Source organism: Pleurodeles waltl, chromosome 7 (assembly GCF_031143425.1).
Source record: "Pleurodeles waltl isolate 20211129_DDA chromosome 7, aPleWal1.hap1.20221129, whole genome shotgun sequence".
Classification (NCBI taxonomy): domain Eukaryota; kingdom Metazoa; phylum Chordata; class Amphibia; order Caudata; family Salamandridae; genus Pleurodeles; species Pleurodeles waltl.
The window spans coordinates 282,771,151-282,793,828 of NC_090446.1; the positions used below are offsets into that span (position 1 = coordinate 282,771,151).

At 41.1% G+C, this 22,678-nt stretch overlaps 1 protein-coding gene across 2 annotated transcripts in view; it reads right to left on the reverse strand.

Annotated features, from left to right (window-relative positions):
• Positions 1 to 22,678, reverse strand: part of LOC138304016 (protein-glutamine gamma-glutamyltransferase Z-like) — a 46,365-nt gene that overhangs the window by 21,338 nt on the left and 2,349 nt on the right. For both annotated transcript variants that reach the window (XM_069243663.1, XM_069243662.1), the window contains exons 2-4: positions 9,357 to 9,533; positions 4,672 to 4,896; positions 3,587 to 3,705 (exon numbers count right to left, since the gene is read on the reverse strand). In XM_069243663.1, coding sequence (XP_069099764.1) covers positions 3,587 to 3,705; positions 4,672 to 4,896; positions 9,357 to 9,533 — 521 coding nt within the window. The remainder of the gene's footprint in view (positions 1 to 3,586; positions 3,706 to 4,671; positions 4,897 to 9,356; positions 9,534 to 22,678) is intronic.

Sequence of the window (22,678 nt, forward strand, 5' to 3'; positions counted from 1 at the left end):
GCAACAGTGGTATGGCGGCAGGACCACCAAAATCGTAACCGGGCCCTAAGTTACTAGTGCTGTAACATTTTTTCCTTTTGTTCTACATTTACAATACATAAATGAAATTAATTTGCAATATAATTTTAATATGAATATATTTTACTACCTTTGTTGAAGTTTAATAAACTTTTTTAGTTTTCCCTGTATTTCACCGAAGAGGATTTTCATCACAACTGCTGAGTCTCCCTACTGTAAAGTATACAGACGTGTTTAAAAGTTTATTTAAACCAAATTATTACAAATAATCTTAGGTTAAATAATCTTAGTGCTTTTGTTCTGCTTACACTTGAAGTGCAGGCACTGTTGCCCAGATAGAGCAGCCCCACTCCAGACTGCTTTCACCCAGAATCTTTGTCCCCGCTCTTTGCCCTGGAGACTAGATCGTGTCTGGTGAGCCCTCTACATTACCCCAGCCACCTGTGCATATAGAGTGCTTTAGGTACTGTATCACTTGGTGAGAGCTGTATCATTTCAGCACATGGTGAGCGCTTTTTAGGGTCGAGCCTGCGTTGCATGCGCTCGCGCATGCGTATCGCAGCGAGACGCTTTAGTTATTAGAAAAGGGCTCGGAGCCCTGTCCATGTCACGTCAGTGTGTTTGATTGGTTCATGGGCTTGCCTAGTAAAATCGACTTGCTTTCATTAGTGGAAGGCATGCACACGTCATGCCTTTTCCGGTGGTTAGCCCTCCTGGAGCGTAGTGACCAAGTACCGAAAACATGCGAGGCTCGCTGTTTTCTATCCGGCTCGTGGACTACTTTTTCTCTATTTTCCTAGCGCGATTTCGCTTGGCAGAAGTCGAGCTTTTACACAGTTAAACACTTTTGCCGATAGATGAAAAGTCGGGTTAGGAGTTTACAACGCGATCAGCTCTAACATGAGCAAACGCGAGACCCGTTGCATTGCAAATGCTTGTTCACTTTGGAACCAGATCAGCCTGTGTTGAATGCTTTTGTCAAGCAAAGCCTCTGTTGCCTGCAATACTGCCCTCCCGGCTGGGGAGACTGTGACATGCGACCACTGACGGGGATGCACTGTGCAAGGCAACATCCACCTGCCAGAGAAGGTCGTCAGTTGCCGGCCATTCAAGACCCTCCAGTGGGACCCCTTCTGCGGGAAAGCTGCCGTGCTGGGAGAGAATCACACTTGTTAAAGCCTTCTGCTCCTGCCACTGCTGTTGGCCCAGATACCGCAGGTCTCCAGGGAAGCGAGGACCGCTCTCATCATACCAGAAGTACTGAAGGTCAGCCGGGCCCTGGGTTTTTTTTTGTAGCTGACCCGCAATTCCTACTTGAGCAGTGATTTCCAGCATTGTTTCTGATGCTGCTGTAGTTGTCTGAGAGGCCCAGGAGGACTTCGGACTTGCTGTACTTGGGGGCCTTAGCTTCACTGACTACATCATGGGGTTTGACCTCGACAACGGCCCCCTCGAATGCTAGGAACTTGTCCTAATTAGTTCCCCAGTGGTTACAGTGTCACCTACAAAAGGCAAGCAGATGCCCCTGTTGCCGCATCTGGACTGCAGTGCTGGGCCCTATATTCTGATGGTGTCACGGGATTTCTGATTGAGTTGACATGTATTACATTATCTGTTCATTAGGTGTGGTGACCTGAGGTAATTTATGTGTTTATTTTAATATTCCGGGATCTATGTGGTCCCTAACCTAATTGCTGCATTTAATACCCTGGCGTTGTAATGTTTGATTCTGGCACATTCATGATAGTGAGTACTATATCAGGATTACATATGGTACACAGTACTTATGACTCATGCTGTTTTTATTCTATGATTTGTATTACAATGTAGACTATATATTTTATGCACCCAGTGTGGAGTCTCCTTTGTGGTGTATTTATTGTGTCACTGGTGCGAATGTGTTGCACAAACGCTTTACACATTGCCTCTGGGGATAAGCTTGACTGCCCTGTGCCAAGCGACCAGGGGGTGAGCACAGGTTATTTTTGGTGTGTAACTTACGTGCCCTGAATAGGGTGATGGGTTTTGCCTGGATTAGGTGCATACATAAATATATGCGACCACTTCCTTTGTATTTTGGAGGAGTTGGTGTGTTATATATATGGATTGCTGGATCCACGCTCGGACCGCCACCATTTTGAGCTTCGGGATTCCGGCATTTGAGTTAGGGGATATATATATCACCTATATTTATATCTATACACACAAATACTTGTACGTGTATTTGTTTAAAAAGTCAAAATTAATTTAATTGTTTATCATTATTTCCTATGGTGTTTAAGTATAGGTAACTGCCTACATTATTTTCTATGGATGGTGTTGCAGTACTTCTGGGTGGTGTTAGACCTACTCCAGGTATGAGCTGGAGAACATTTACTACTCTTTTGGGGCCTTTTTAGCACTAATAGATGTAAAAGCGCAGTTTATGAATAGCAATGGGCTTACTCTGTGGGTGGGTGTCTGTCTCTTCTTAAACCCTTCCTTACTATTCCCTAAACCCCACCTATTTAGCAGTAAGAACGACTTATTTTCCAACCTCTCCCCCGTCCCTTGGACATTTACTACTAAGGAGTAAACATACATGTTACAACATAGGAGTGAAGGGAGATGAAGGTAGAGATTTACACTCGTAGGTTTGTGAGTAGCATTTTATAGTACTCTAGTAATACTATTGTAGTACTACCAAACACACTACAAAATGCAGTTTGTTAATATGCCCCTTGGTATTTTGATATACAACCATCAAAAAACAGTCTGCTAATTCTGCAGCATACTGTATCACTGAATCATTGTGTCCCACATCTCTCTCCCGGCGCCACAGATCAAGTCAGATAGCCAAAGCAAAGGGCCTGGTAGTCATGAAAACGGTCCCACAGACCTGACACTGAATCAATAGACCACAATGAGAAACTTTGCTGCAAAATCACACATTGGATCACTGAGTGAAATAAACCCAGCCCCACACTTTGGCAAATGATTAATAAAGCTGAACTCAGAGCTTTCCAGTTCATCCATGAAACTGACGCTCTATACATAAGTTTGAGGACCTGGAAGCTGGACTAGTTAGTGCCCACTCCTTGTCCCTTTCTCAGTTTCTTATAGGGGAACCTGACATTCATGTATTCAGCTAGAAATGTAGAAATGCCTCTTTAGAATCTAACATACAAACACTTTGCAACAAACAAACCCTTTCTGCGCTTTATGTATTAGAATTTAGGGTAGCGCACTGTTTCCATATATTAGAGGTGTGAGGCACGGGTTCCGAATAATTTGATCCATGCCAGAATTTCAGGATAGCAACATAGGATACATTTACAGTCAGAGAATATCAATTGCACTCACTTGCATAGTCAGAACTAATTCTTCAAACTCTGTCATAGATCCAGCATTCATATTTCTTGTTGGCGCTCATAGTAAATATCCATGTGATATGAATATTGGTGATTTTTTATTACCCTTAGAGAAAACCACAATTTATTCTTCCAGATTCTGAAGGTACAGTTGGAATGCCAGGCAAATGAGTGATTCAAAAGAAGCCAATAAAAACATTTTGGAAAAGGCACCTTACCTGTCCAAAAATCCATGAACGAGCTGTAATATACTTGGAGTGTCCAGTGAACAAGATACCATTTTCGTTTAGGACATATTCGGACCGCTCAGCTTGATTGTTCAGAAAGACATCATCAGCTGAGTAAAATTGAAACGCAGAAGTGAGTAGGTGCTCATCAACAGATTGTATCCAAGGACAGTGTGTTATATTTTGTGCATAAATATGTTGTTTTGCTATATTCAGATGCTGGGGGTGTAATCCTCTCAATGAGGATGCTGATGTCTGAACTCAATCACTAGTGCAATGCAGTGTGAGCCATATCATATCTACTTTGAAGTACAAATGTAATCATCCACATACTGGAGTGGGAAGCCTGATCTTGGTGTTCTGGAGTGGGATGATATTTTTCACATTCATGGGCATAAAACAATCCCTTTCACGTGTCTGGAAAAAGAAACATTCTTCTACATTCAAAGATGCAAAACATATTTTTCTTCTTCTCAAACATGAAACCATTCATCCACATTGATGACGACGAAATCGTGTGTCTCCATTTACAAATACAGAACTATTTTCCACATTCATTAAATTAGATATATTCATTCAGATTCATGAACATTTTTTGTTCTCCTTCATTCATCGACAGACAACCATTCTTACAGAATCATGGCACAGAACCATTCAGCCAGATTAATAGAAACATAACCTTTATCCCTCACTCATCTTGAAGACCCAGTCTTCTTCATTGAGGAACAATCTTCCACATTCAAGTACTGAAAACCATTCTTTCATGTTCATGGGCACGGAACAACTACACTTCACTCATGGCCACTGAACCATTCTTCAAACTTTATTGGAGAAAGAACCATTCATCCAGATTCATGGAAGGATAACAGATCTCCCCATTCATAGACACTGAACCACCCTTCCACATTCCTAGTCAGAGAACTAATCATTCACATAAATACGCTTAGTGTTTTTTTCCATATTTTCTATTCTTTTCACATACACATACGTTCTTCGGAACCCTATCAGAATAGTTTATGATATTCATTATACCTATGCCCACTTTTATCTCAAAAACATGGTTAATTCGGTTCTACCTGGACACCAAGGGTTGAAGAGCAAGATGAAGTCCCCAAGCTTGTGAGAAGAATTCCGATTCTTGCTGGTGATCTCAAGTGACAAAGAGTACCATCCTATGATGGCATTGCCTGGCGTGAACAGTGAGACTTCCAGGGAACTGCCATTGCTGCTTTTCACAGTTGCACCCCAGTTATTGGTTGGTTTCTGCGTCGAGAGTGAAGCCTTTGCCTTTACTCCAGGTCCTTCGGAAGAAAAACTGGATTAGTCTGATGAAGCGTATTTAACTTTAAGCTTAAAACTTGAATTGTATGCATGATTGATTTATTTTAATTGTTTCGTTTTGCAAATATCAATTGTTTAGATACATGCTTAATCTTCTGTACTTAAAATGTCAATAAATTAAACTGAAACAACCTACAGAAGGAGACATTGTGGTATAAACCCAGCACTCTGCTGCATGAGAGATTGAAACTTCCTTGAATCAGTCAAGGTTACAAAATAGGTAAATGTATTTTGAGTTGCATGAGTTGCAGGAGGTTGATGACGGATTAACTAGCACATGCTTTATACCTTGTTTGACAATTGTCTTTTGGGTAAAGGCGTTTGACAGGGTTAGTTTCACTATACTGGAGTTAGAAATGATTATGCTGTAGCCATCGCAGGAGTGTGAATATTTTGAAAAGCATGTTGTATTGTGCGAGAATGTTTGTCTTTAGAAGTGTAATTTTAGTAAGAAAGCTGACTTTAAGAAACAGCAAATGTTGCCAAACTTACCACTAAATTGTGAATTTAAAATATGAGTTGACACCAAGCAATGAAGGGAACAAGCTTTAAAGGGCCAAACACTGTACGAAACTCTGATTAGATGGGTGGATGAGAAGGATAAACCTCGTGCATCTGTGCTGTTGAATTGGTGGTGGTAGATCTCCTGCTCAGTCATGCATTCGATTTAGCATGATTTGGTTTTATAACATTGTCTTGTTTGATATTCACATTTGTTTAGCAATTTGTTTGAGGTGTCTTGTTTATTTTTGTTAAGTGTTTGATGTTAAGAATCTCATGCAAATGAACAGAGTTAAATATACAAATTTGAAAAGTACATTTAAACAAAAACAAGACTAGTACACAGTCGCTGCTCTGCTATTTATTCTTGTAATTCTTTTCTTTGATTTCTAAGAGCTGCCTGTTGTGGTTGTATGTTAGAATATCTTCAACATTAGTAATATTATGTCTCAAACCTGGCTAGTCAAATACGTTTACTGTGCTATTAGTGCTGGGACACCCTTCTAGGATAGCTGTTGCATATTATAAAAACATATCAACCTCATCACCTTTACCAAATATAGGGCCAGATTTACAAGGCCTTAGCTCCTCCTTGTGCCACACTAGCAGTTTTTTTACGCTATTGTGGCTCAAGGAGGAAATGTTAATCGCACCATATTTGCAAAGTGGCACAATGCATGCATTGTGTCACTTTGCAACAACTAGCGTCACAGTATGCCTGCATCAGGCATAATGTATGCATGGATGGAGTTCCAGCATTAGGAGGCCCACAAAAATGGTGCAGTGAAATTTACAAGATTTCATCATTTTTGGCATCATTTTTGGTCAGTTTTAACACCTACTCAGATCAGGCGTTAAAATGAAGCACCCATTGAAATCAATGGGCCTTCTTGCACTTTACTGCACTAGCGTCAACATTTTTGACGCTAGTGTGGCAATGCACCACACTAGTGCGCCATATGATAAATACGGTGCACACGTTATTCTTAGGTGGGGCAAGAGCCATGCAAGAACAGTGTTGCATCAGTACTGTACTTGTAAATCTGGCGTATAGTTTCTGAAAATATCGTCCCATTGGGTGTATAGTTACATCATTAACTCCAATGGAACAACATTTTATGTGCCTGACAATATACTCGGACATTATTATGGTACTATATCACCTGATGTTGATGATTCTTAGCTCGTTTGAAAGATTTGGAATAATATACGGACAATATAATCTGTGTGATTTGTATTACGGCTCTCCGTGGAACACATACTTCTATGAAAAGTTTTATTTTCCTGCAGAAATGGATGTATTCCGACAAGTGTGCTTGTTTAATACATGTGATGTGAATAACAGCCACATAAAGACAATGAACCTTGTACTCAAAGCATCACTATAAAGTGGTCCTTCAATTGCAACTCTCCGCGAAGAGATGCTCACGTTTCCTCTTTGATATATTCACATCATTCCAGTGAGATTCGCAGTGTGCCATTTACTGTTATTGGTCTAGTTGACCCAGCCCCCTCCCCTTTGTCAGTGTCATTGCGCCTCTTCTTTGATGGGACCCTTGTGTATGAATCATTCTTTAATTGAATGCTTTATCTTCCTCTCGTGTCTCCTTGAAATTGTTCTTCAGAAGGATACACCAGCTGTGAAATGCCCGACCTTAGTGGCAGCCACGCTGAGCACAACAATCTCCTGCAGTTCTGAATTCTCAGGCAGCTGTGCTGTACTTACAACACAACAGGCTGCATTTGTGCCTACACACCACTGCGTGCAGCAGTGCAGATGCATGTGCTCGCTGCTAACAGCACCCCTGCCCCAAATGCTAGAACCTTTCATGCCCTGTTATCTCTCTATATTTTCGGAAAGCATACATTTCCGTTTGTGTAGTGCATTCTTCTGAGAGTCTACATCTTCTGATCGATTACCCGACTAAACTGGCAAATTACACGCATCTAGGTTTTGACCTATATATTCAAATTACGTAGACGCTCACTTTAAAGAGCATCAGAAGTAAACAAGGTAGAGTGAAACGTGCTGCCAGCCAATTACTACAGATTTAATAAGTTTTTGCAACTTAAAGCAGCACTCTATAGTCTATTTATTACTCAGGATAGTTCGAGTGTAAAGGTCCTTGTATGTTAGTAAAATTGCTTGTGGGGTGTTTTTAGGGGGGCGGGGGGGGGGGGGGGGGTGAACCACTGCTATTCCTAACATTTCAGTCATGTGAGTTACAGAACTAACGACGTCAAAATGTGTGTTAGAGGAGGCTCAGCCTCCGACGGGGCGGGGTTTTGTGCGGAGCTCGGCATAAACCCCACCTCTGCTGCCTCCCACTCTTTCTTTCCCACAGCACTCCACACCCCACATAAAACACACAAAACACACAATCTTGCTAAGGGTGCCACCCATATCTTCGGGTGTTTACAAAACTCATAATGGACAACAGCTGGCAGATCCTCCAAAGCGGAGGTGGAAACCAACTTCAGAGCAGAGATTCCCGGATCGCCTCCCCTTTCAGCATCTGACATCGACCCTTCACCGAGGACCCTGCTAAGGGAGACAATATTGTGTGACGCACGAGGCAATCATGTATGTTTCACAGGTTTCGAGTGGCTTCACCGTTAAAAACATCGTTGTGTCCAATATGCTCGCTTGCCCACATAGTTAAGGATCACAAAATATAATGTTCTTCAGGCAGTCTTGCAGAGAGGTTCTATAAAGTAATCTTGAGTCAAGGCACAAGAATCCTTCGAGCCCCAAGACGTTTCGCGAAGCATTTAATTTGCAAGGAAAATTAATACGTACATGGGCCAAAGTTTGACTGGAGAACCTGCCATAGACACTGCCATAAGCCAGTATTGCCGGATACCAAGTCTGCCCAGTTTTGATTCCACCTTGTACTGCTTTCTTTCACCATCCCAGGCGCTCTCGCGAGCTCCTTTTCATCCCCGATTTCTACGCGTGCTCCTGTTATCCTAACGTGTCCTCCACCCTTATCTCCTCTTTCTGCCTTTCTTTCTATTTCTTTTTGTCAAAGTCTGGTCATTAAAAATAGGTCATGATTCCAAGCTCCACAAGTTAAGCGCTGGTTTCCTGAGTTCTTAGAATATTTTAGACTGTTAGAAAAGTGAAAAACGTAGTTACAAGCATAAACTCTGCAGTGTGTGAATATGTTGTTAATCCTAGACGTGGTAAAAGTTGTTTTTCTTTGCCTTGACCATTTCGTTTTTTAAAAGCCTTTCTAGCTTCGTTCACTTCATCAAGTTAAAAAAACAAAGAGAAATCACTGTTTGCTACAGGAAGAAAAGAAAACCCGTATTCAAAGACAATGTTTCTACAAAATAAAAGGTTTTGCAGGAATAACTCCCTGCGGTCGAGTTGGTGTAAAGTCTGCAAACTTTCCAACTTTATGAGGTTGAAATTATGAACGATGAATCACTCCACATGCAGGTTTTAAATTCTTTATAGCTCTAGAAGATTATACTTACCGGTGAAGTGTGCTCCATGGAAAGCAGAGTAGAAGAGGTTGTAAGAAGTACTTTGTTGATTTGTGGGCCTGTGGAAGACATTATCTGTATCTGATGAGGATGTGCTGGAGTTCCACGTGCACCCTAATAAAGCATTATAGCCTGATCCTAAAAGCCATTCCTATTATTAAATATTATTCTTCCCAAGCCTCACGGATAATGAAGCAGAAGGGATTAAATACTGGTAAAGCTAAGACAGAAGGACTGTAATTCAAATATAATATTCTACCCACTGAGGGTACACTATTCCAAAGTAAACAATGAGATACAGAAATACAGATAGTGGAGCAGATCTATATCAGCCATTATTTGCCCTTTGCCACTCCTTTGTCTTCAAAGGAGTCCCCAACATTCCAATTTTCTGATCCCATTGGCAACATTTCTTTTTAGCAATTACCGGTCTCCATGATGAACGTGAGCCGATCCACATCATCTTGGAGTCCTCTACTTAACTGAAGGCCGATGGCAAATTCTTGTCCTCTTCTCAGTATCAGGTTCTTGGTGTTAATTTCATGGGTGGAATGTGCCTTGCCATTAAGGCTGATTTTAAAGTCTGCAGATTTGAATTCCAGTGCTGAAAGTTAAAAGAGAGGATGTGGTTACTAAACATTCACAGTTAAGATGCTATTTTATTTACCCCTTTATTTCTATAACTAAACATCAACATATCTGACAAGTTGGCAGGATGTGCACCATACTATTTGCAAAGAAGTTGGTTATGGACATATTAATTGCATTTAAACCTTGTTAAAACTTAGATTTTTAAAACCTGTAATTAATATTTTTTTGGATTTGTTATAGGTGCTGAAGTTAATCTGATTCATGGATAAATCATAGAAAGGTTAACATACAATTTAAGATCGTATCTACTGTCAAATTATTTTCTTACTTGTTTGAGAATTGATACATAAAGTTTAAAGTGACAACAGATTAAAGACCAAGATCTCAAGGTCAATTGAGGGAGATGCTTAGGTCATACATTTTCAATTCCATCCTCTCAAGCTTGTAAATTTACCTGCACTTACATAATGGGCAAAAAGGACCTACTAGGCTTGATCACAGCTCTTGCGATAATGTAACAAAGTAGAAGCATTGTCAGCCACAGCAGATATATCTTATTGTGAAATAAGAATTTGCTATGTAATATGTCTTGCATTTGCTTGAGTTATAGCTACTGGCACTGTAAATGCATAACTGGACTTTTCTTGCCACATAAATTGGTCAACCCTGCTGCATAATTTTGTCCTCTCTAACACATAATTCCAGTGGCCCTGCATAAAACTAAAGCACTTCCAATGAACTTCTTCCTTTATCTGCGTGTATTCCGAAAATGGGAAACACATGAAATACATCAAAACATCGGCAGGAAAATCTACTTAAGGGCATATTTATTCTAAGCAGCAGGAACAAGTTTAAGAAATGCTATATTCGGTTAGTGTGTGCATAGTGGTGCTAATGCGACACCTGAAACAGTAAAGGACAGACATTGATCATAGGTCAACTTACAAGCTTGAGAGGATGGAATTGAAAATGTATGACCTATGCATCTCCCTCAATTGACCTTGAGATCTTGGTCTATAGGAGTTCCTTAGACCAGTAAGCAAACAAAGAAGAAGTTGAAGTTCTAGAATGTCATCAGTCATACACTACTAAACTCAGATATCTATGTAATTAAGTTTGTTAGGTGACCAAGAAGACAAGGTGTAATGGCTCAGTGAACTGATATACTACAAGGATATATGTTTGACCTGACAGTCACAAGTACAAATTCTGGTGGGTCTACTTAGGCTTTCATACTTCTGAAGTTGATAAAATGCACATTAACTCTGATGGTCCATCTTCTAGACCATAAATTATGTTGTCAAAGGGTCAGCAGTGGGAGCTCAGCCCTTCTCACCTAAGCAACTGGTCCATGAGTCTAACCCGGCCCTTATCTAGGTGCATCTTGCACCGTTATTACTAATAATATCTTAAGGAATGAAGTGGGGTCACATCTGATTTGCTACAAAAATGTGCAAAACATTTCCCTCTGCATAATGATACATAGGCTTAGGCTTCGGAACCTCATACTACTTTTCCTCTCTTCCTTCCAAGACAGACTTCTACCAGCTCCTCTTTGCTTGCATCCACAGTTAGAACATGCAAAAGAGTGGTGAGAAGGTTTCCTTCTCTCTGTCTTGTTAATGTACGTGTCAGGAAACATGGAGTTTCTAAGCTGAAAGCATTGTAAACAGGTACTTTATCTCTCAGTTTGTCTCCTTTTCTAGGCTCTAAGACTATTACAAACATTGTTTAATATTAAATGCTGTCATGTTTACATTACATCAGTATTGCGTGTAACATTGATTGTTATTAAACGACACCACCACATATGACAATAGTTCTGTGCTTCCTTTTTAATTCTTTAGGTTATGACAAGTTGCTTTTATTATATGTATCCTGACATTTCTGGTTACGTGCTATAAATGCAAATATGCTAGTCTATCCTAAGGTCTCCATTCGGATTCCTTTGGTATTGGTGCAATATTAATCACACTTGGAATATAATGATACCCCAGGGATTGCTACTATTTTAATGGGATAAATAGTAACAATTACGAACTTTCCCAAAATAATCGGCAATATCATGAGGATTTTAGTGTTTACTGCTCCAAACTCCTCATGTCTCAGTATTTTTCAAGTGTTTTTCTCCCAATAAGTATTGTCAGGTTTCATCAGCTATTTTGTTCTGGAAAACTCCAAAGGGCCAAAGACTCCTGTGAAAACATGGATTTGCACAGGAACCTCAATTTAACACAGCACTCATAACTGAGGCTGAAGAGGTGTAGTTCACCTATCCGCATCATAGCATATTTCTGCTCCCTTGTTCACACACAGCGCTGTGCAGCTAGATAGTGAAGTCGACTGTATATTTGCCTAGAGCCACAATATCTTGGTGCTTACCCTCCATGCAGTGTACTTGTCGGTCGGAAAGTATTTTTCTTGGCCTACCTCCAGTGCCTTTTATCTTGATCTGTGGGTTACTTGGACAATTTGAACAGAGATCCATCACCATAACAACATGGAAAATAGGGGCAGGAAAATAGATTCCCAGGGACATTTCAGGAGATGACAAAATCACTAAAGGTGCTGAGTTGTCCTTTGCTGGAACCTTTCATGGTCATGGTTAACAAAAGACTGTAGCGGGTCTGGTTGTGGGGGGTGAGCCTTGCATGGGTCTCAAGAAGTAATACTTGAAAGTGTAGATTACAGACAAAAGGAGTGTTTTAGCAGGAAACTTCAATCAATCTGATTAACTCTTTTGGGACTGTCTAGGACAACACCCAAACTTCATTAAAGAATGTAGACCTATAGTTAAAGGAAGAGGTTCAATTTGTGAAATTACTTCTGACAAGCAAGGAGAAGAAGGAAGAGTCAGACACAGTAGCTCTACAGGAAACAGGAGAGTTTTCAGGACATGATGGTTCTGCTGCCACCTGATAGAGATGCAGCAGGGTTATTCTACATCTAGTAGGAAGATTAGAGATTACAGCAAATGAAGGGGCCTTTGAAGGACCTGGAGGGACTGCAACACAGTCAGACATGGGAGGCCTGTAGGATGCTGGAAGCGTAGGGTATGGTGGTGCTTCTGCATACTGTCTTTACAGGGTACGTGCCCAGTGTATCCAGCAATCTTCGTATGAGAGTACATCCTGAGCCACCATCACTGAGACAAACCTACACCCTCATCCGCATTCAGTGAAAGACAAGCAGAGACAGGAGCAGCTATTTACATTCACATTGTAGATAGATGGATGTGTGTAACCTAGTCTTTCACACAGTGGTAATACCCTGAGCATCACTCATGCCATTCTCTTCAATGTAAGAAGCACTGGGTATTTTCATGCTGAGCACTACTGCTACGGGATGTTTTCCTATTAGCCGCACACACAATCTTTGCCAGCGATGCTTCCAAAAACGGTGTGACCCCTTCTAACAGTAGGAGTGGAGGCTAGACAGAATAATAGTGAGGGAGTAATTGTTCAACTACTAAAATAGGCAGTGTCAGTAAAAATATTATTCATGTGAGTACGCTGAATATAAATACCAAATACTGACTCATATTGACACATGTTGATGGAAATGAAATACGTTCTTGAAAGAATTCTAATTGATATTCTGCGGTGGTGAAACAATATTGTTCAAATATCGGTTATAGCAGATCATTAAAAATGTGATGCATGCTCACTGTATCATATCGTGGTCGGAGATGTACTCCATGCATAGGGCGTAGTACCTCTATTCCAGAGTGGAAAGGAGAATCAGTCACCTCCAAACCTGTTGGGGTTATAGAGAAGTGGGTTGTTCCCGCTGAGAAATATTTTCCCATGCTGAACAACAAGAAAATAAAATAAATAGGCATTTGCACAGCAGCTCAGTGTTTCTAATGTATACACTATGTGCAATTGGGCACTGTGGATGTAGGATCACAGAAAATATGTCAGATAAAATTCTACTAGCATGTCAGGAAAACTGTGACTCGCACAGGTGTTGAGGCCTACTAAAAGGGCCAGCCTGGAAATCAGAACTAGCCACACACTCTGAAAGGAGGCTTTTACATGGGGAAATGGATAGATGGATCATGGTAGCCCATCTTGCTCTGAAAGCACCCCCCTAGCCTGCAACCTACCAGGGAATTGTCAGAGTGGCAGTATAGCCACGTCTCCTCTGAAATTGTGAACAAACAACTTCGCAGTGCTCTAAAATGGCTGCTGGAATTGTCCCTCTATGCAGGGTCACCCCCAAACATTTTGACTTTACCCTCCACTATTTGCTGAAATTCCTTTTTGTTGGCCTTAGGACTCTGTCCAATTTACCATGGCTAACCACTGCTAAAGTGCTTGGGCTCTCCCCTCTAAGCATGGTAAAATTGGTTTATACCTGATTGCCATCTTTAATTTACTTATAAGTCGTTTGTAGAGTTGTATAACATATACCCAGGGCCTGGAAATTAAATGCACTTATTCTGCCACCCGCTTACGTAGCCCATTAAAACATGTCACTGGCATGCCATTGCAGCCTGAATGCAGTTTTAAACTGCCAATTCGAGTTAGCAAATATCTCTCTTGCCAAGCCTTAAATTCCTCTTTTATTGCGTATAGGTCACCCCTTGGGTTGGCGGTAGGTACCCAGTGGGGCAGCGTGCATTGTGTTTCATTGATTGGACATGGACTTTCACGTTCTACATGTCCTGGTAATAAAAAAAACTCCTCAATTCGTTTATCACTACTGTGATGCCTACCTTTCCTTTATGACATTTAGTAAGTGCCAACTTTTGATTGGGAACAGGTGAACATTTTGCAATTGGTGTCTTAAAAATTGTAATTATAAATTGTCTTTAATGGTAAAGTGGGATTTTTGGTTACAGTTTTTAAAATGTCACTTATAGACAGTTGACATTTTCCTGCTGTAACTATTTTGTACCTGTATCATGTTCCTGGGTCACATAACTGGGTATAATTGGCTTTGTTTATTTATCAAGGACAGCCACACAATAGAGGGACTAGGTGTGCCTGGATAGGCCATCAGCCTGCAGGATGGGGAGGCGGAGCTAGGTACAGCCCCACTTGCAACTGAATAGGCTGTTCTCTGCCTTCACAGAAAGAACTTGTCACCCCTCCCTTGTCATGCAGTCAGCTTGAAGCCAGGGCAAAGGAAGCAGGAAACTTCAAGCACTTCAATGCGAATCCTCTATAAATGTCTCGTACTTCAAAGAAGGCACCATGAGTAAAAAGGGGAACCGCAGACCCACTCTACAGTTTACTTTCTGGAGCTGCGGAACAACTCTCAGAGGACTGCTTTCTGCTGTGGCCTACTGTGTACTTCAGAAGATTGCCATGCTTCACCTAGAAGGGCTGCTTTGCTGCCTGAAGTCTTCCTTGAGCCCTCAGTTGCCTGCAGTGCTGTTGGAGCCCTGCTACTGTTCAATGACTACCAGAATGACTCCAAGAGCTAGTTGGCTGGCCTCCTGATCAGAGGGTCAGAGACAGTAAAGGATCCAACCATCTTGAACCCACACCTGAGCCTAGCCTGAGTGAGTCCTAACCCCCGCAAGTGGTACCCCTCCAGCCCTGGGTCCTTGTTGGTGGTGATAAAGGTGACCAGTTAGCCAAATTCAAACTATGGGATGTACAATTTTTGGCATAAAAAATAACTAGTCTGAGAAATGAGAGAAGACTGTGACCAATCTCCTTGTCTATCTGCCCAGGATGCATTGCTGATCGCCAGAAGTTCATGGCAACTCCCATAGTGTTCCTCTCCACAGCAGCAAATCCTTTTCAGCATTCCTTTGGCAAAGGGCTATCCAGTCTCCTGAAAGTCTCGTTGACTACAGCCTCCAGCTTTGTCCCACTGGAGAGTTTTGACTTCCAAAAAAGTGACTTCCTACTTGGACATTGCATGTAACCTAGCCTCGATGAACTTTACCTCCCAAGAACATTTTTCTCAGAATTTCTTCTAAGCCAAAGGTAAGTGCAGACCAGACCCACGCTCCATCACGGTTGGCCATATATTCTAACTTTGACCTGGTTTCGCGCAATTAGATGTCCGAGGCTGGGTCTTTATTCTTTAAGGTGCTAATTTTTACCTTAAATTTAAAAAAATCATAACTTTGGTTCTAGTAATTAGATTTTTGTTATTTTGGTTTCAAATCATTTATTAAAATGTACTCTATTTTTCCAAATTGTTGGGGGGGTTATTCTTGTGTTGCGTTTTCACTTTATTACTTTTTGTGTGTTGCATAAATAATTTATGTAGTGCCTCTAAGTTAAGCCTGACTGCTATTGTGCCAATCTACCAGACGGTTAAGCACAGGTTAATTTATTGATTTTTGTGGTTCTTCCAGACAGGGATTGTGGCTGTTGCGTAAACAGGGGTCACTCCCATAAATTCAACCAGCAACCGCATGTCTCCCATTGACTGTGTTATTGTACAAAATAAAGGTTAATGGTTACTCTACAGAATTGTAGACAGATATGGCAGTTAGGGTATGCACCGTTTGTGCTGTGTTCCTGACTGTAGGAAAGTGCCCTTTTCTGCACGGTCACCCTCCCACTTTTTGTCCCAGTGTAGATGTTTATGAATCTGTTAGTGCACTGGAGCCTGCTAACCACGCCCCAGTGGTTGTGCTCTCTCCCAAACTTTTTTGTGCTCTGGCGCCCGCGCTTCCCCTTGCCTGCCCCAGCCAAGACAGTGTTCTGACCTCCTGCCAGGTAGTGTGGGGACTCTCAGGACTCAGAGACAAAGCCTGAGGCAGGAAGGAGGTCACACCTCTTGACCCCCAGCCGGGCTGGTAAATAGGCACTTCATGGCAGTGAACTTCAAGGGCTTCACCTCCTGTGATAGCCATCTGTTCTGTCTTCCAGAGAAGATAGCAACCCTCCTGCTTCTCCCAGCCACATTTGCTTGTGGCCAGGCAGTAAATTAGTTATGTAGGGCAGTGCAAACCCCCAGCACGCTGACCAGACCTCTAGGGTGGCAGCCTGGTCTGTGCACTAAATTTTGATTTGTGCCAGTTTTGGAGTGGCAGAACAGAGGGTTCTAGGTAGCAAAAGGTGATCCACCCCACCGGATGTGGTCACCTCAGAGGTGGATTAGATGCCCATGGGCCACTAGCCTCCACACCCTTAACTCCCCTAAATCCAGGATTTAAGGGACACCCCTGACACCAGAACCTCAGATCTGAAAAACTGACTTCAAACAAGAACCAAGAGGAGCCCTGTGCTTCCAATAACTAGATTTTGCTCACTGCATCAAAGCAAAAGAGGCATAATCTGTCCCTGAGGCAACAGACTGGGACCTGCACAAATGACCCATGTCCTTGGCTCAGACTCGGCACTCCTGACTAGAAGAATCCCTGTGGATGCCAAAAGCACCCCAAGTCTCCCTTGGCCTAGAAGCACTAGTCCTCTGGAAGCTGCAGGTAAAAACCCTCAAAGGAACCGAAGATTCACTTCCTATCGGGCCCTCCTTTGGATCACCCAAATAAGGTGGTCCAGTGTCTTCTCAGAGCTGTAGTCTAGCCTGCCTTGAAGTTTAAAGTCACTACATCACTCCCCCGGACCTGGTGAAGTTCCCAAAGCTTTTCGTCACCTTTACCACTGCCAAAGCTTGTTGGTTGTCAGTCTAGTAACTGACCCCCAAAATTGGTGCTACAACTACAGGGCACACCATGCAGTCTGCATCTGGCATTGTCAACCCAGCTGTTCTTTTGCATCCCCTTTTCTGCAACATTGTGTAAGCGCCACTGAGAGTCTTGTTCAGCACCACGGACAGCCAGGACAACTCTACACCAGATGCCACAAGTTAGGTAAACCTGAACTGACTGTTGTGGCCTGGTCCTAGGACATGTTAAGGGTTCCACATAACTCGAGCTCCGAGTGGTCTTTTTTGTTATTCGTTTTTTTTTTGCCATTGACTGAAATGCAGTGTTTAAATGCCATTTTTCTGTAATTTAATTTTGCTTCAAAAATCCATAACTCCGGTTGTACTCATCCAATTCTGTTTTGTGTTTTAATGTCTAAATTAAGAGAAAATAAGCTCTATTTTTATAATTTGGTTTTGGATTTATCTCGAGCTGTGTCAATTACTTATTTTCCATGTTAGTGCTCTGAAATGATTAACACGTGTTCCTCTAGTAAAGCCTGACTGCTCTTTGCTACTCTACCAGAAATGAGCTAAGAATTTATTAGTGTGAATTCAAAGATCATCTCTGGGGTGTTGTGAGAGTATTACATGGTGAGCACTAACCCCCTCACCACATAATACTCCATTTTCCTACATTGGCGTACTACATAATTAAACAGCATTACACATGCAGGGGGTGAAATGCTATGGCAGGGTGTCAAGAAGAAGCATAGGCATGGTGGACACTCCTGTTAAAGCAAAAATAAAAAAGAACAGGCGAAGTGGAAGAGGTGGCAAAATCACCCGGGTCTAGTGCACCCGTGTTTGTTTCATGGTGAAATATCTGCAAATTCTGTTTTGGTACTCAAGTAGCCATGTACAGCTCCTGCTCCACTCATTTCATCCAAAGTTCAGGGCAACTAATGGAAATGGCTTGTTCTGGGTACAAGGGCATCCAGATACATTCACTTAGATTAAGCTTTCTTAGACTTGATTGAATAACCCTCTTTTCCTTTGGTGGTCCAAGTTCTACCTTCTTGAGGCATCTCTTCCTTCATGCTCAACAATGCTGGACTGATAAGTGCTTACAATTTACTGATCAGACCATCCCTTTTGATATCACCTCATAACTTCCATTCACAAAGATTTTTCTCACATTTTCTCCTTTTGTGTAAATGTATACAATATTTAATTTAAATTTCCATTCACAAAGATTTTTCTCACATTTTCTCCTTTTGTGTAAATGTATACAATATGTAATTTAAATGTTTTAATGATACTCAAATGTGTCTGATCTACACTTTATAAAAGACTAAATGAACATGCGAATAGAAGAAGAACATTTATTCAGTATGGAATAAATCAACCCTTACAAAACATAAATAACAATAAATAAGTCATAATAACAATACCATAGTAAACATCAATGATCATAATATTAAAAACAGATAAAACCGCATTACCTAAAATAACAATCGAAAAGTTTCCTTAAAAAAACTCTACCTTGCTGCGCCAAGTAATGGCTCCCCTCAGGAACAGTCCCACTCCCCTCCATATCAATGCATCTGAAGCCATTTGCAGCCACAGAAAAGCCGGACAGTATTGCATGAAACCCTTTGGCCTCAGCAGGGGTAATAAATAACGACTTCTAAAAGGTGCATAAAAGACACAAAACAGTATAAAATGGAGCAAGGTCTGCAGGGACACCCCGTCACAAGGGCAAGGCCTGATAGATTTTTCACCATACTGACCTAACGGGAAACAGAGTAATTAGAGTCCTTTCTCTTAGATCATTTATTGCTAAATAGTAGGGCTCAGGACCCGCCCCCATCTTTAACATAACAAAGTCCCTGACTTTTTTTTTAGTTCCATCCCCTCTCTTTTAGCCCCCCGGATTCTTAAGAAATTCTCCTTGACCCAATATTTATCCCGGCTAGTCAGCCCCTCAGGAGTGTTAAACAGATCCGGCCGCCCCAATTCCTGAGCTACCTTTCTTATATACATCAGCCAGGGGATATATTTAGCATTATCACAGGCCAAACAGTCCTTTAAGATCTCTCTATTAAAGGAGGCATATTCATTACTCCAAATCGAGATCCATAACAAGAGGGGAGCCAGCTGGATAGTGTCTTACACACACTCAAGATCTAGTTCTAAATGTAGGCAAAAACCAGAGGTACTTTGGCCAACACCCAATAATCTTCTGCAAAAATGATTTTCTTCAACGTGGGGGGCGCGGGTATCCCTGTCCCCCCAGAGTGCTGCACTGTACAAGAGGACAGGGAGACATTTCGCCTGTAGATTTCAAGCATGGTGAATAAATAAAGAAATAAATAAGACTTCTGTCATTCCATCTCTGGTCAAAGGTTGCGAGATTGAGAACCATTAATTTGCGGAATGTATCAGTCCTCAAGTCACCTTCTCTTCATCCTCATAACTTTTTTGTCAAATTCTCCCTTTGTCCTCTTTTCAGTGTAAAATGAGATGGCATATTTTGTTTTGTTGACAGATGAAAGGACTCATCAAAAATAATCCTATATGTCTTGATTATCTTTCATTTGCTTCAAATGCCTTTCTGTAAATTGTCACACAGGTTCTTAATATTGGGCTTCTACATGCTTCACTTCCTGTGGCATAGAGCAGAGGGCATTGTATTTCACCATGTTTATATAAGCATTTTTAATTATTTGGAAGTTGCCACCTGATGATGACTTGGACAAATATTTTATTGAATCTAAGCATTAAGCACATTTAGGCAAAGTATGAGGGACGCTACAACTGCTCCCCTTAGTAGGATCCAGCCCTTCACTGGACCACCACTTTCTCATATCGCTTAAATTCCGCTACCCACCCCCTGGGGAACAGCAGCCCAGGATTATGGAAGGGCCTATGTGCAACCAAATGCATAATTCGAGAGCAGAAGAAAAAATTCCCCTGCACTACATTACCTTCTTCTGACCTTTTGGCTTCCACACCCGATCCCAACCAACTCTCCTGACGAATTTGGTGCCAACTCTGAGCAGGTGGAATAAGTAAGTGGATTTGTCCTCGGAATCAGGGATAAACACATATAAATAACTCTGTCCATGTTGTTATCCCACAGTTGGGGGGCAAAGCATTAAACTGCCAGATTTTGATGCAGATTTACTAGCCAGAATTGGAGATTCTAGCCTCCTGTTGACCCAGCACCAAAATCTAACAAACTCATGATCAGGGCCTATGATGTTGTTTTGGTATTCTACCAGAATTTTGACTAGCAACATTGTGGGGCCCAAAATATTGTAGCAAAGATACCAAGGGCCAAAATATTGTGAGTTTAAAGTAAGCATAGATCTACAATATATATATTGTCAAGGTATGTAGATGTTGAGGTAAGAACAGGAAATCTATACTTACAAATATGCACTTACCTTTTCTATATTTTGGTCTTTGGTATTTTTGCCATGATATTTTGGCCCCACAATATTTTTGTCCTCAGTATACTGTTTTGAACCTTTGCCTTTGTATATGTTGCACACTTTACCAAATTGATTCTATGTTCTCCCAAAATTGACATTCAGTAAAAAGGTGTATTGTAGATCAAACTGACTTTAAATCATACATATTGCTTACTAGCTAAACTAATATTTGAACCTACGTTTTATAGTCACGCAGTCTGCAATTCAGCTTCAGTCAATCTATCCGCTTCTCATATTTTACAAAATAGAACAAACCTTCTATTTTCTTCTCTTTCAACAGCTAATTCAATATGCTTTTTTCAATAAACTGAACTTTACATTCTGATACTATATATATTTTTTCTAGATACTAGTTAGATAAAGCAACTATGGTTTAGTCTTAATTTCATAAATTGCAAGATAATGAATAATGGAACATACAAAGGATCCATAACATTCAAGATGCATCTCTGTTGTTTTCTTAAATTCTAAAGAAATTGAGAGTATGGCAGATTCTTCTGACATGTATTATTATATCTATGGATGCCCCTAATTTCACAAACCAAAATATTTCAGGAGATGTCTAGCATTTTAGGGACTGATTTAGATATTGCCAGACAGGTTTCTCTGTCACAAAGGTGACGGATATCCCATCTGCTGAAATCTAAATCCCATAGGAACTAATGTAGTTTCGGTGGATGGGATATCTGTCACTGTTGTGACGTAGTAACCCATCTGCCAATATCTAAATCAGGTCCTAAGATGCTAGTTACAATTTTTATTAACTGTATCACTGAAATGCAGCTCTAATCTGTATGAATATCACCACAAGTGTCTGTCTGATATCGTCCTTGTAATCATAATATATATATATATATATATATTGTTTTTTTCACTAAGAAAAACAAAGGTTACAAAAACGTTATAGTAAGGTTCTGAATTTACTCACTTAAAATCACAAAAATTCAGCAGTTAACTAACTATAACTCACACCCTAAGGTACCTATAACGTGCGCCCCCGCCATTCACAGTTTTATCATCAATAATTTTATTACAAATGTTGCTGTGATAATATCAACTATGCCATAGAAGGTGTCATAAATGATGTAATACGTGGAGTAATTAGCTGTGCATTCCAAAGGCATGAGTTATAGTTACCTTAGGGCGCAAGTTATTGATACTTGAGTTAACCATAACTATAAATGCTGAATTTGTGTGGTTTGTGTGAGTAAATTCTGAACCTAACAATAACGTCCCTGTAACCTTTGTTTTTTTCGGTGAATTTCTATGCAAACATGTAATTTTAACCAGCACTGCACACAGCCTTTGCCCCTGCAGAGCAGGGGTTGACCGAAGGCCTGGCCTATGGCCGGGCCTATTGCCAAACCCTCCTGTAGGCACCCAAATCCTAGCTGCACGTGGAGGTTGGATGCTGTGGGTGTTTTTTTTCAACTTTTCTCTGGATCCACTTGTGGATCCGCGATCGGATTGTAAAATTGGGCAATTATTTGCCCATGAGGGAGGGACCCCTCTATGGGTCCTTTGGGGTCAGCATACATGTATCCTAACCCCTTATGTGTTTTTGCTCTCTTTTTTCCTGCCCTCCAGCTGATGAGACAAACAAAATGGTGGCCACAACTTTTCTGTCAGGTTATGACCAGCCAATAAGGGCCTTGCTTTTAAACCTGGATCCACAAATGCAAGTCCAGATTCATAGATCAAGATCCACTGAGAATCCGCATCCCTATATCTATATTTTTAAACTCTATTATCTCAGAAACTACTGAAATACTAAATCACAAAAAGTATGCTTTGTGGACCAAGAGCTATCTTTTTGCCACATCTGGAGTAATTCCGTCCAGTGGTTCAGGCTGTAGTCGTGTTCAAAATTCCTGTTGGAAAATGCGTTTGGGACCTCCCTCCTACTTGTTATCCTCCCCAGCTTGACGGATCATCCCAAAACCTTCAAGGAAGCAGCTGAACCGACTGTCATATTCGTTTTGAAAATGTTTCGAATGTTCATTGAGCAGCACCAAAGTTATATGCAAAACAAAAACACTCTTCCTATGGAAAGTATGTCCTGACTATAACTACCTACCAGCGACTGTCAGTAGGTAAC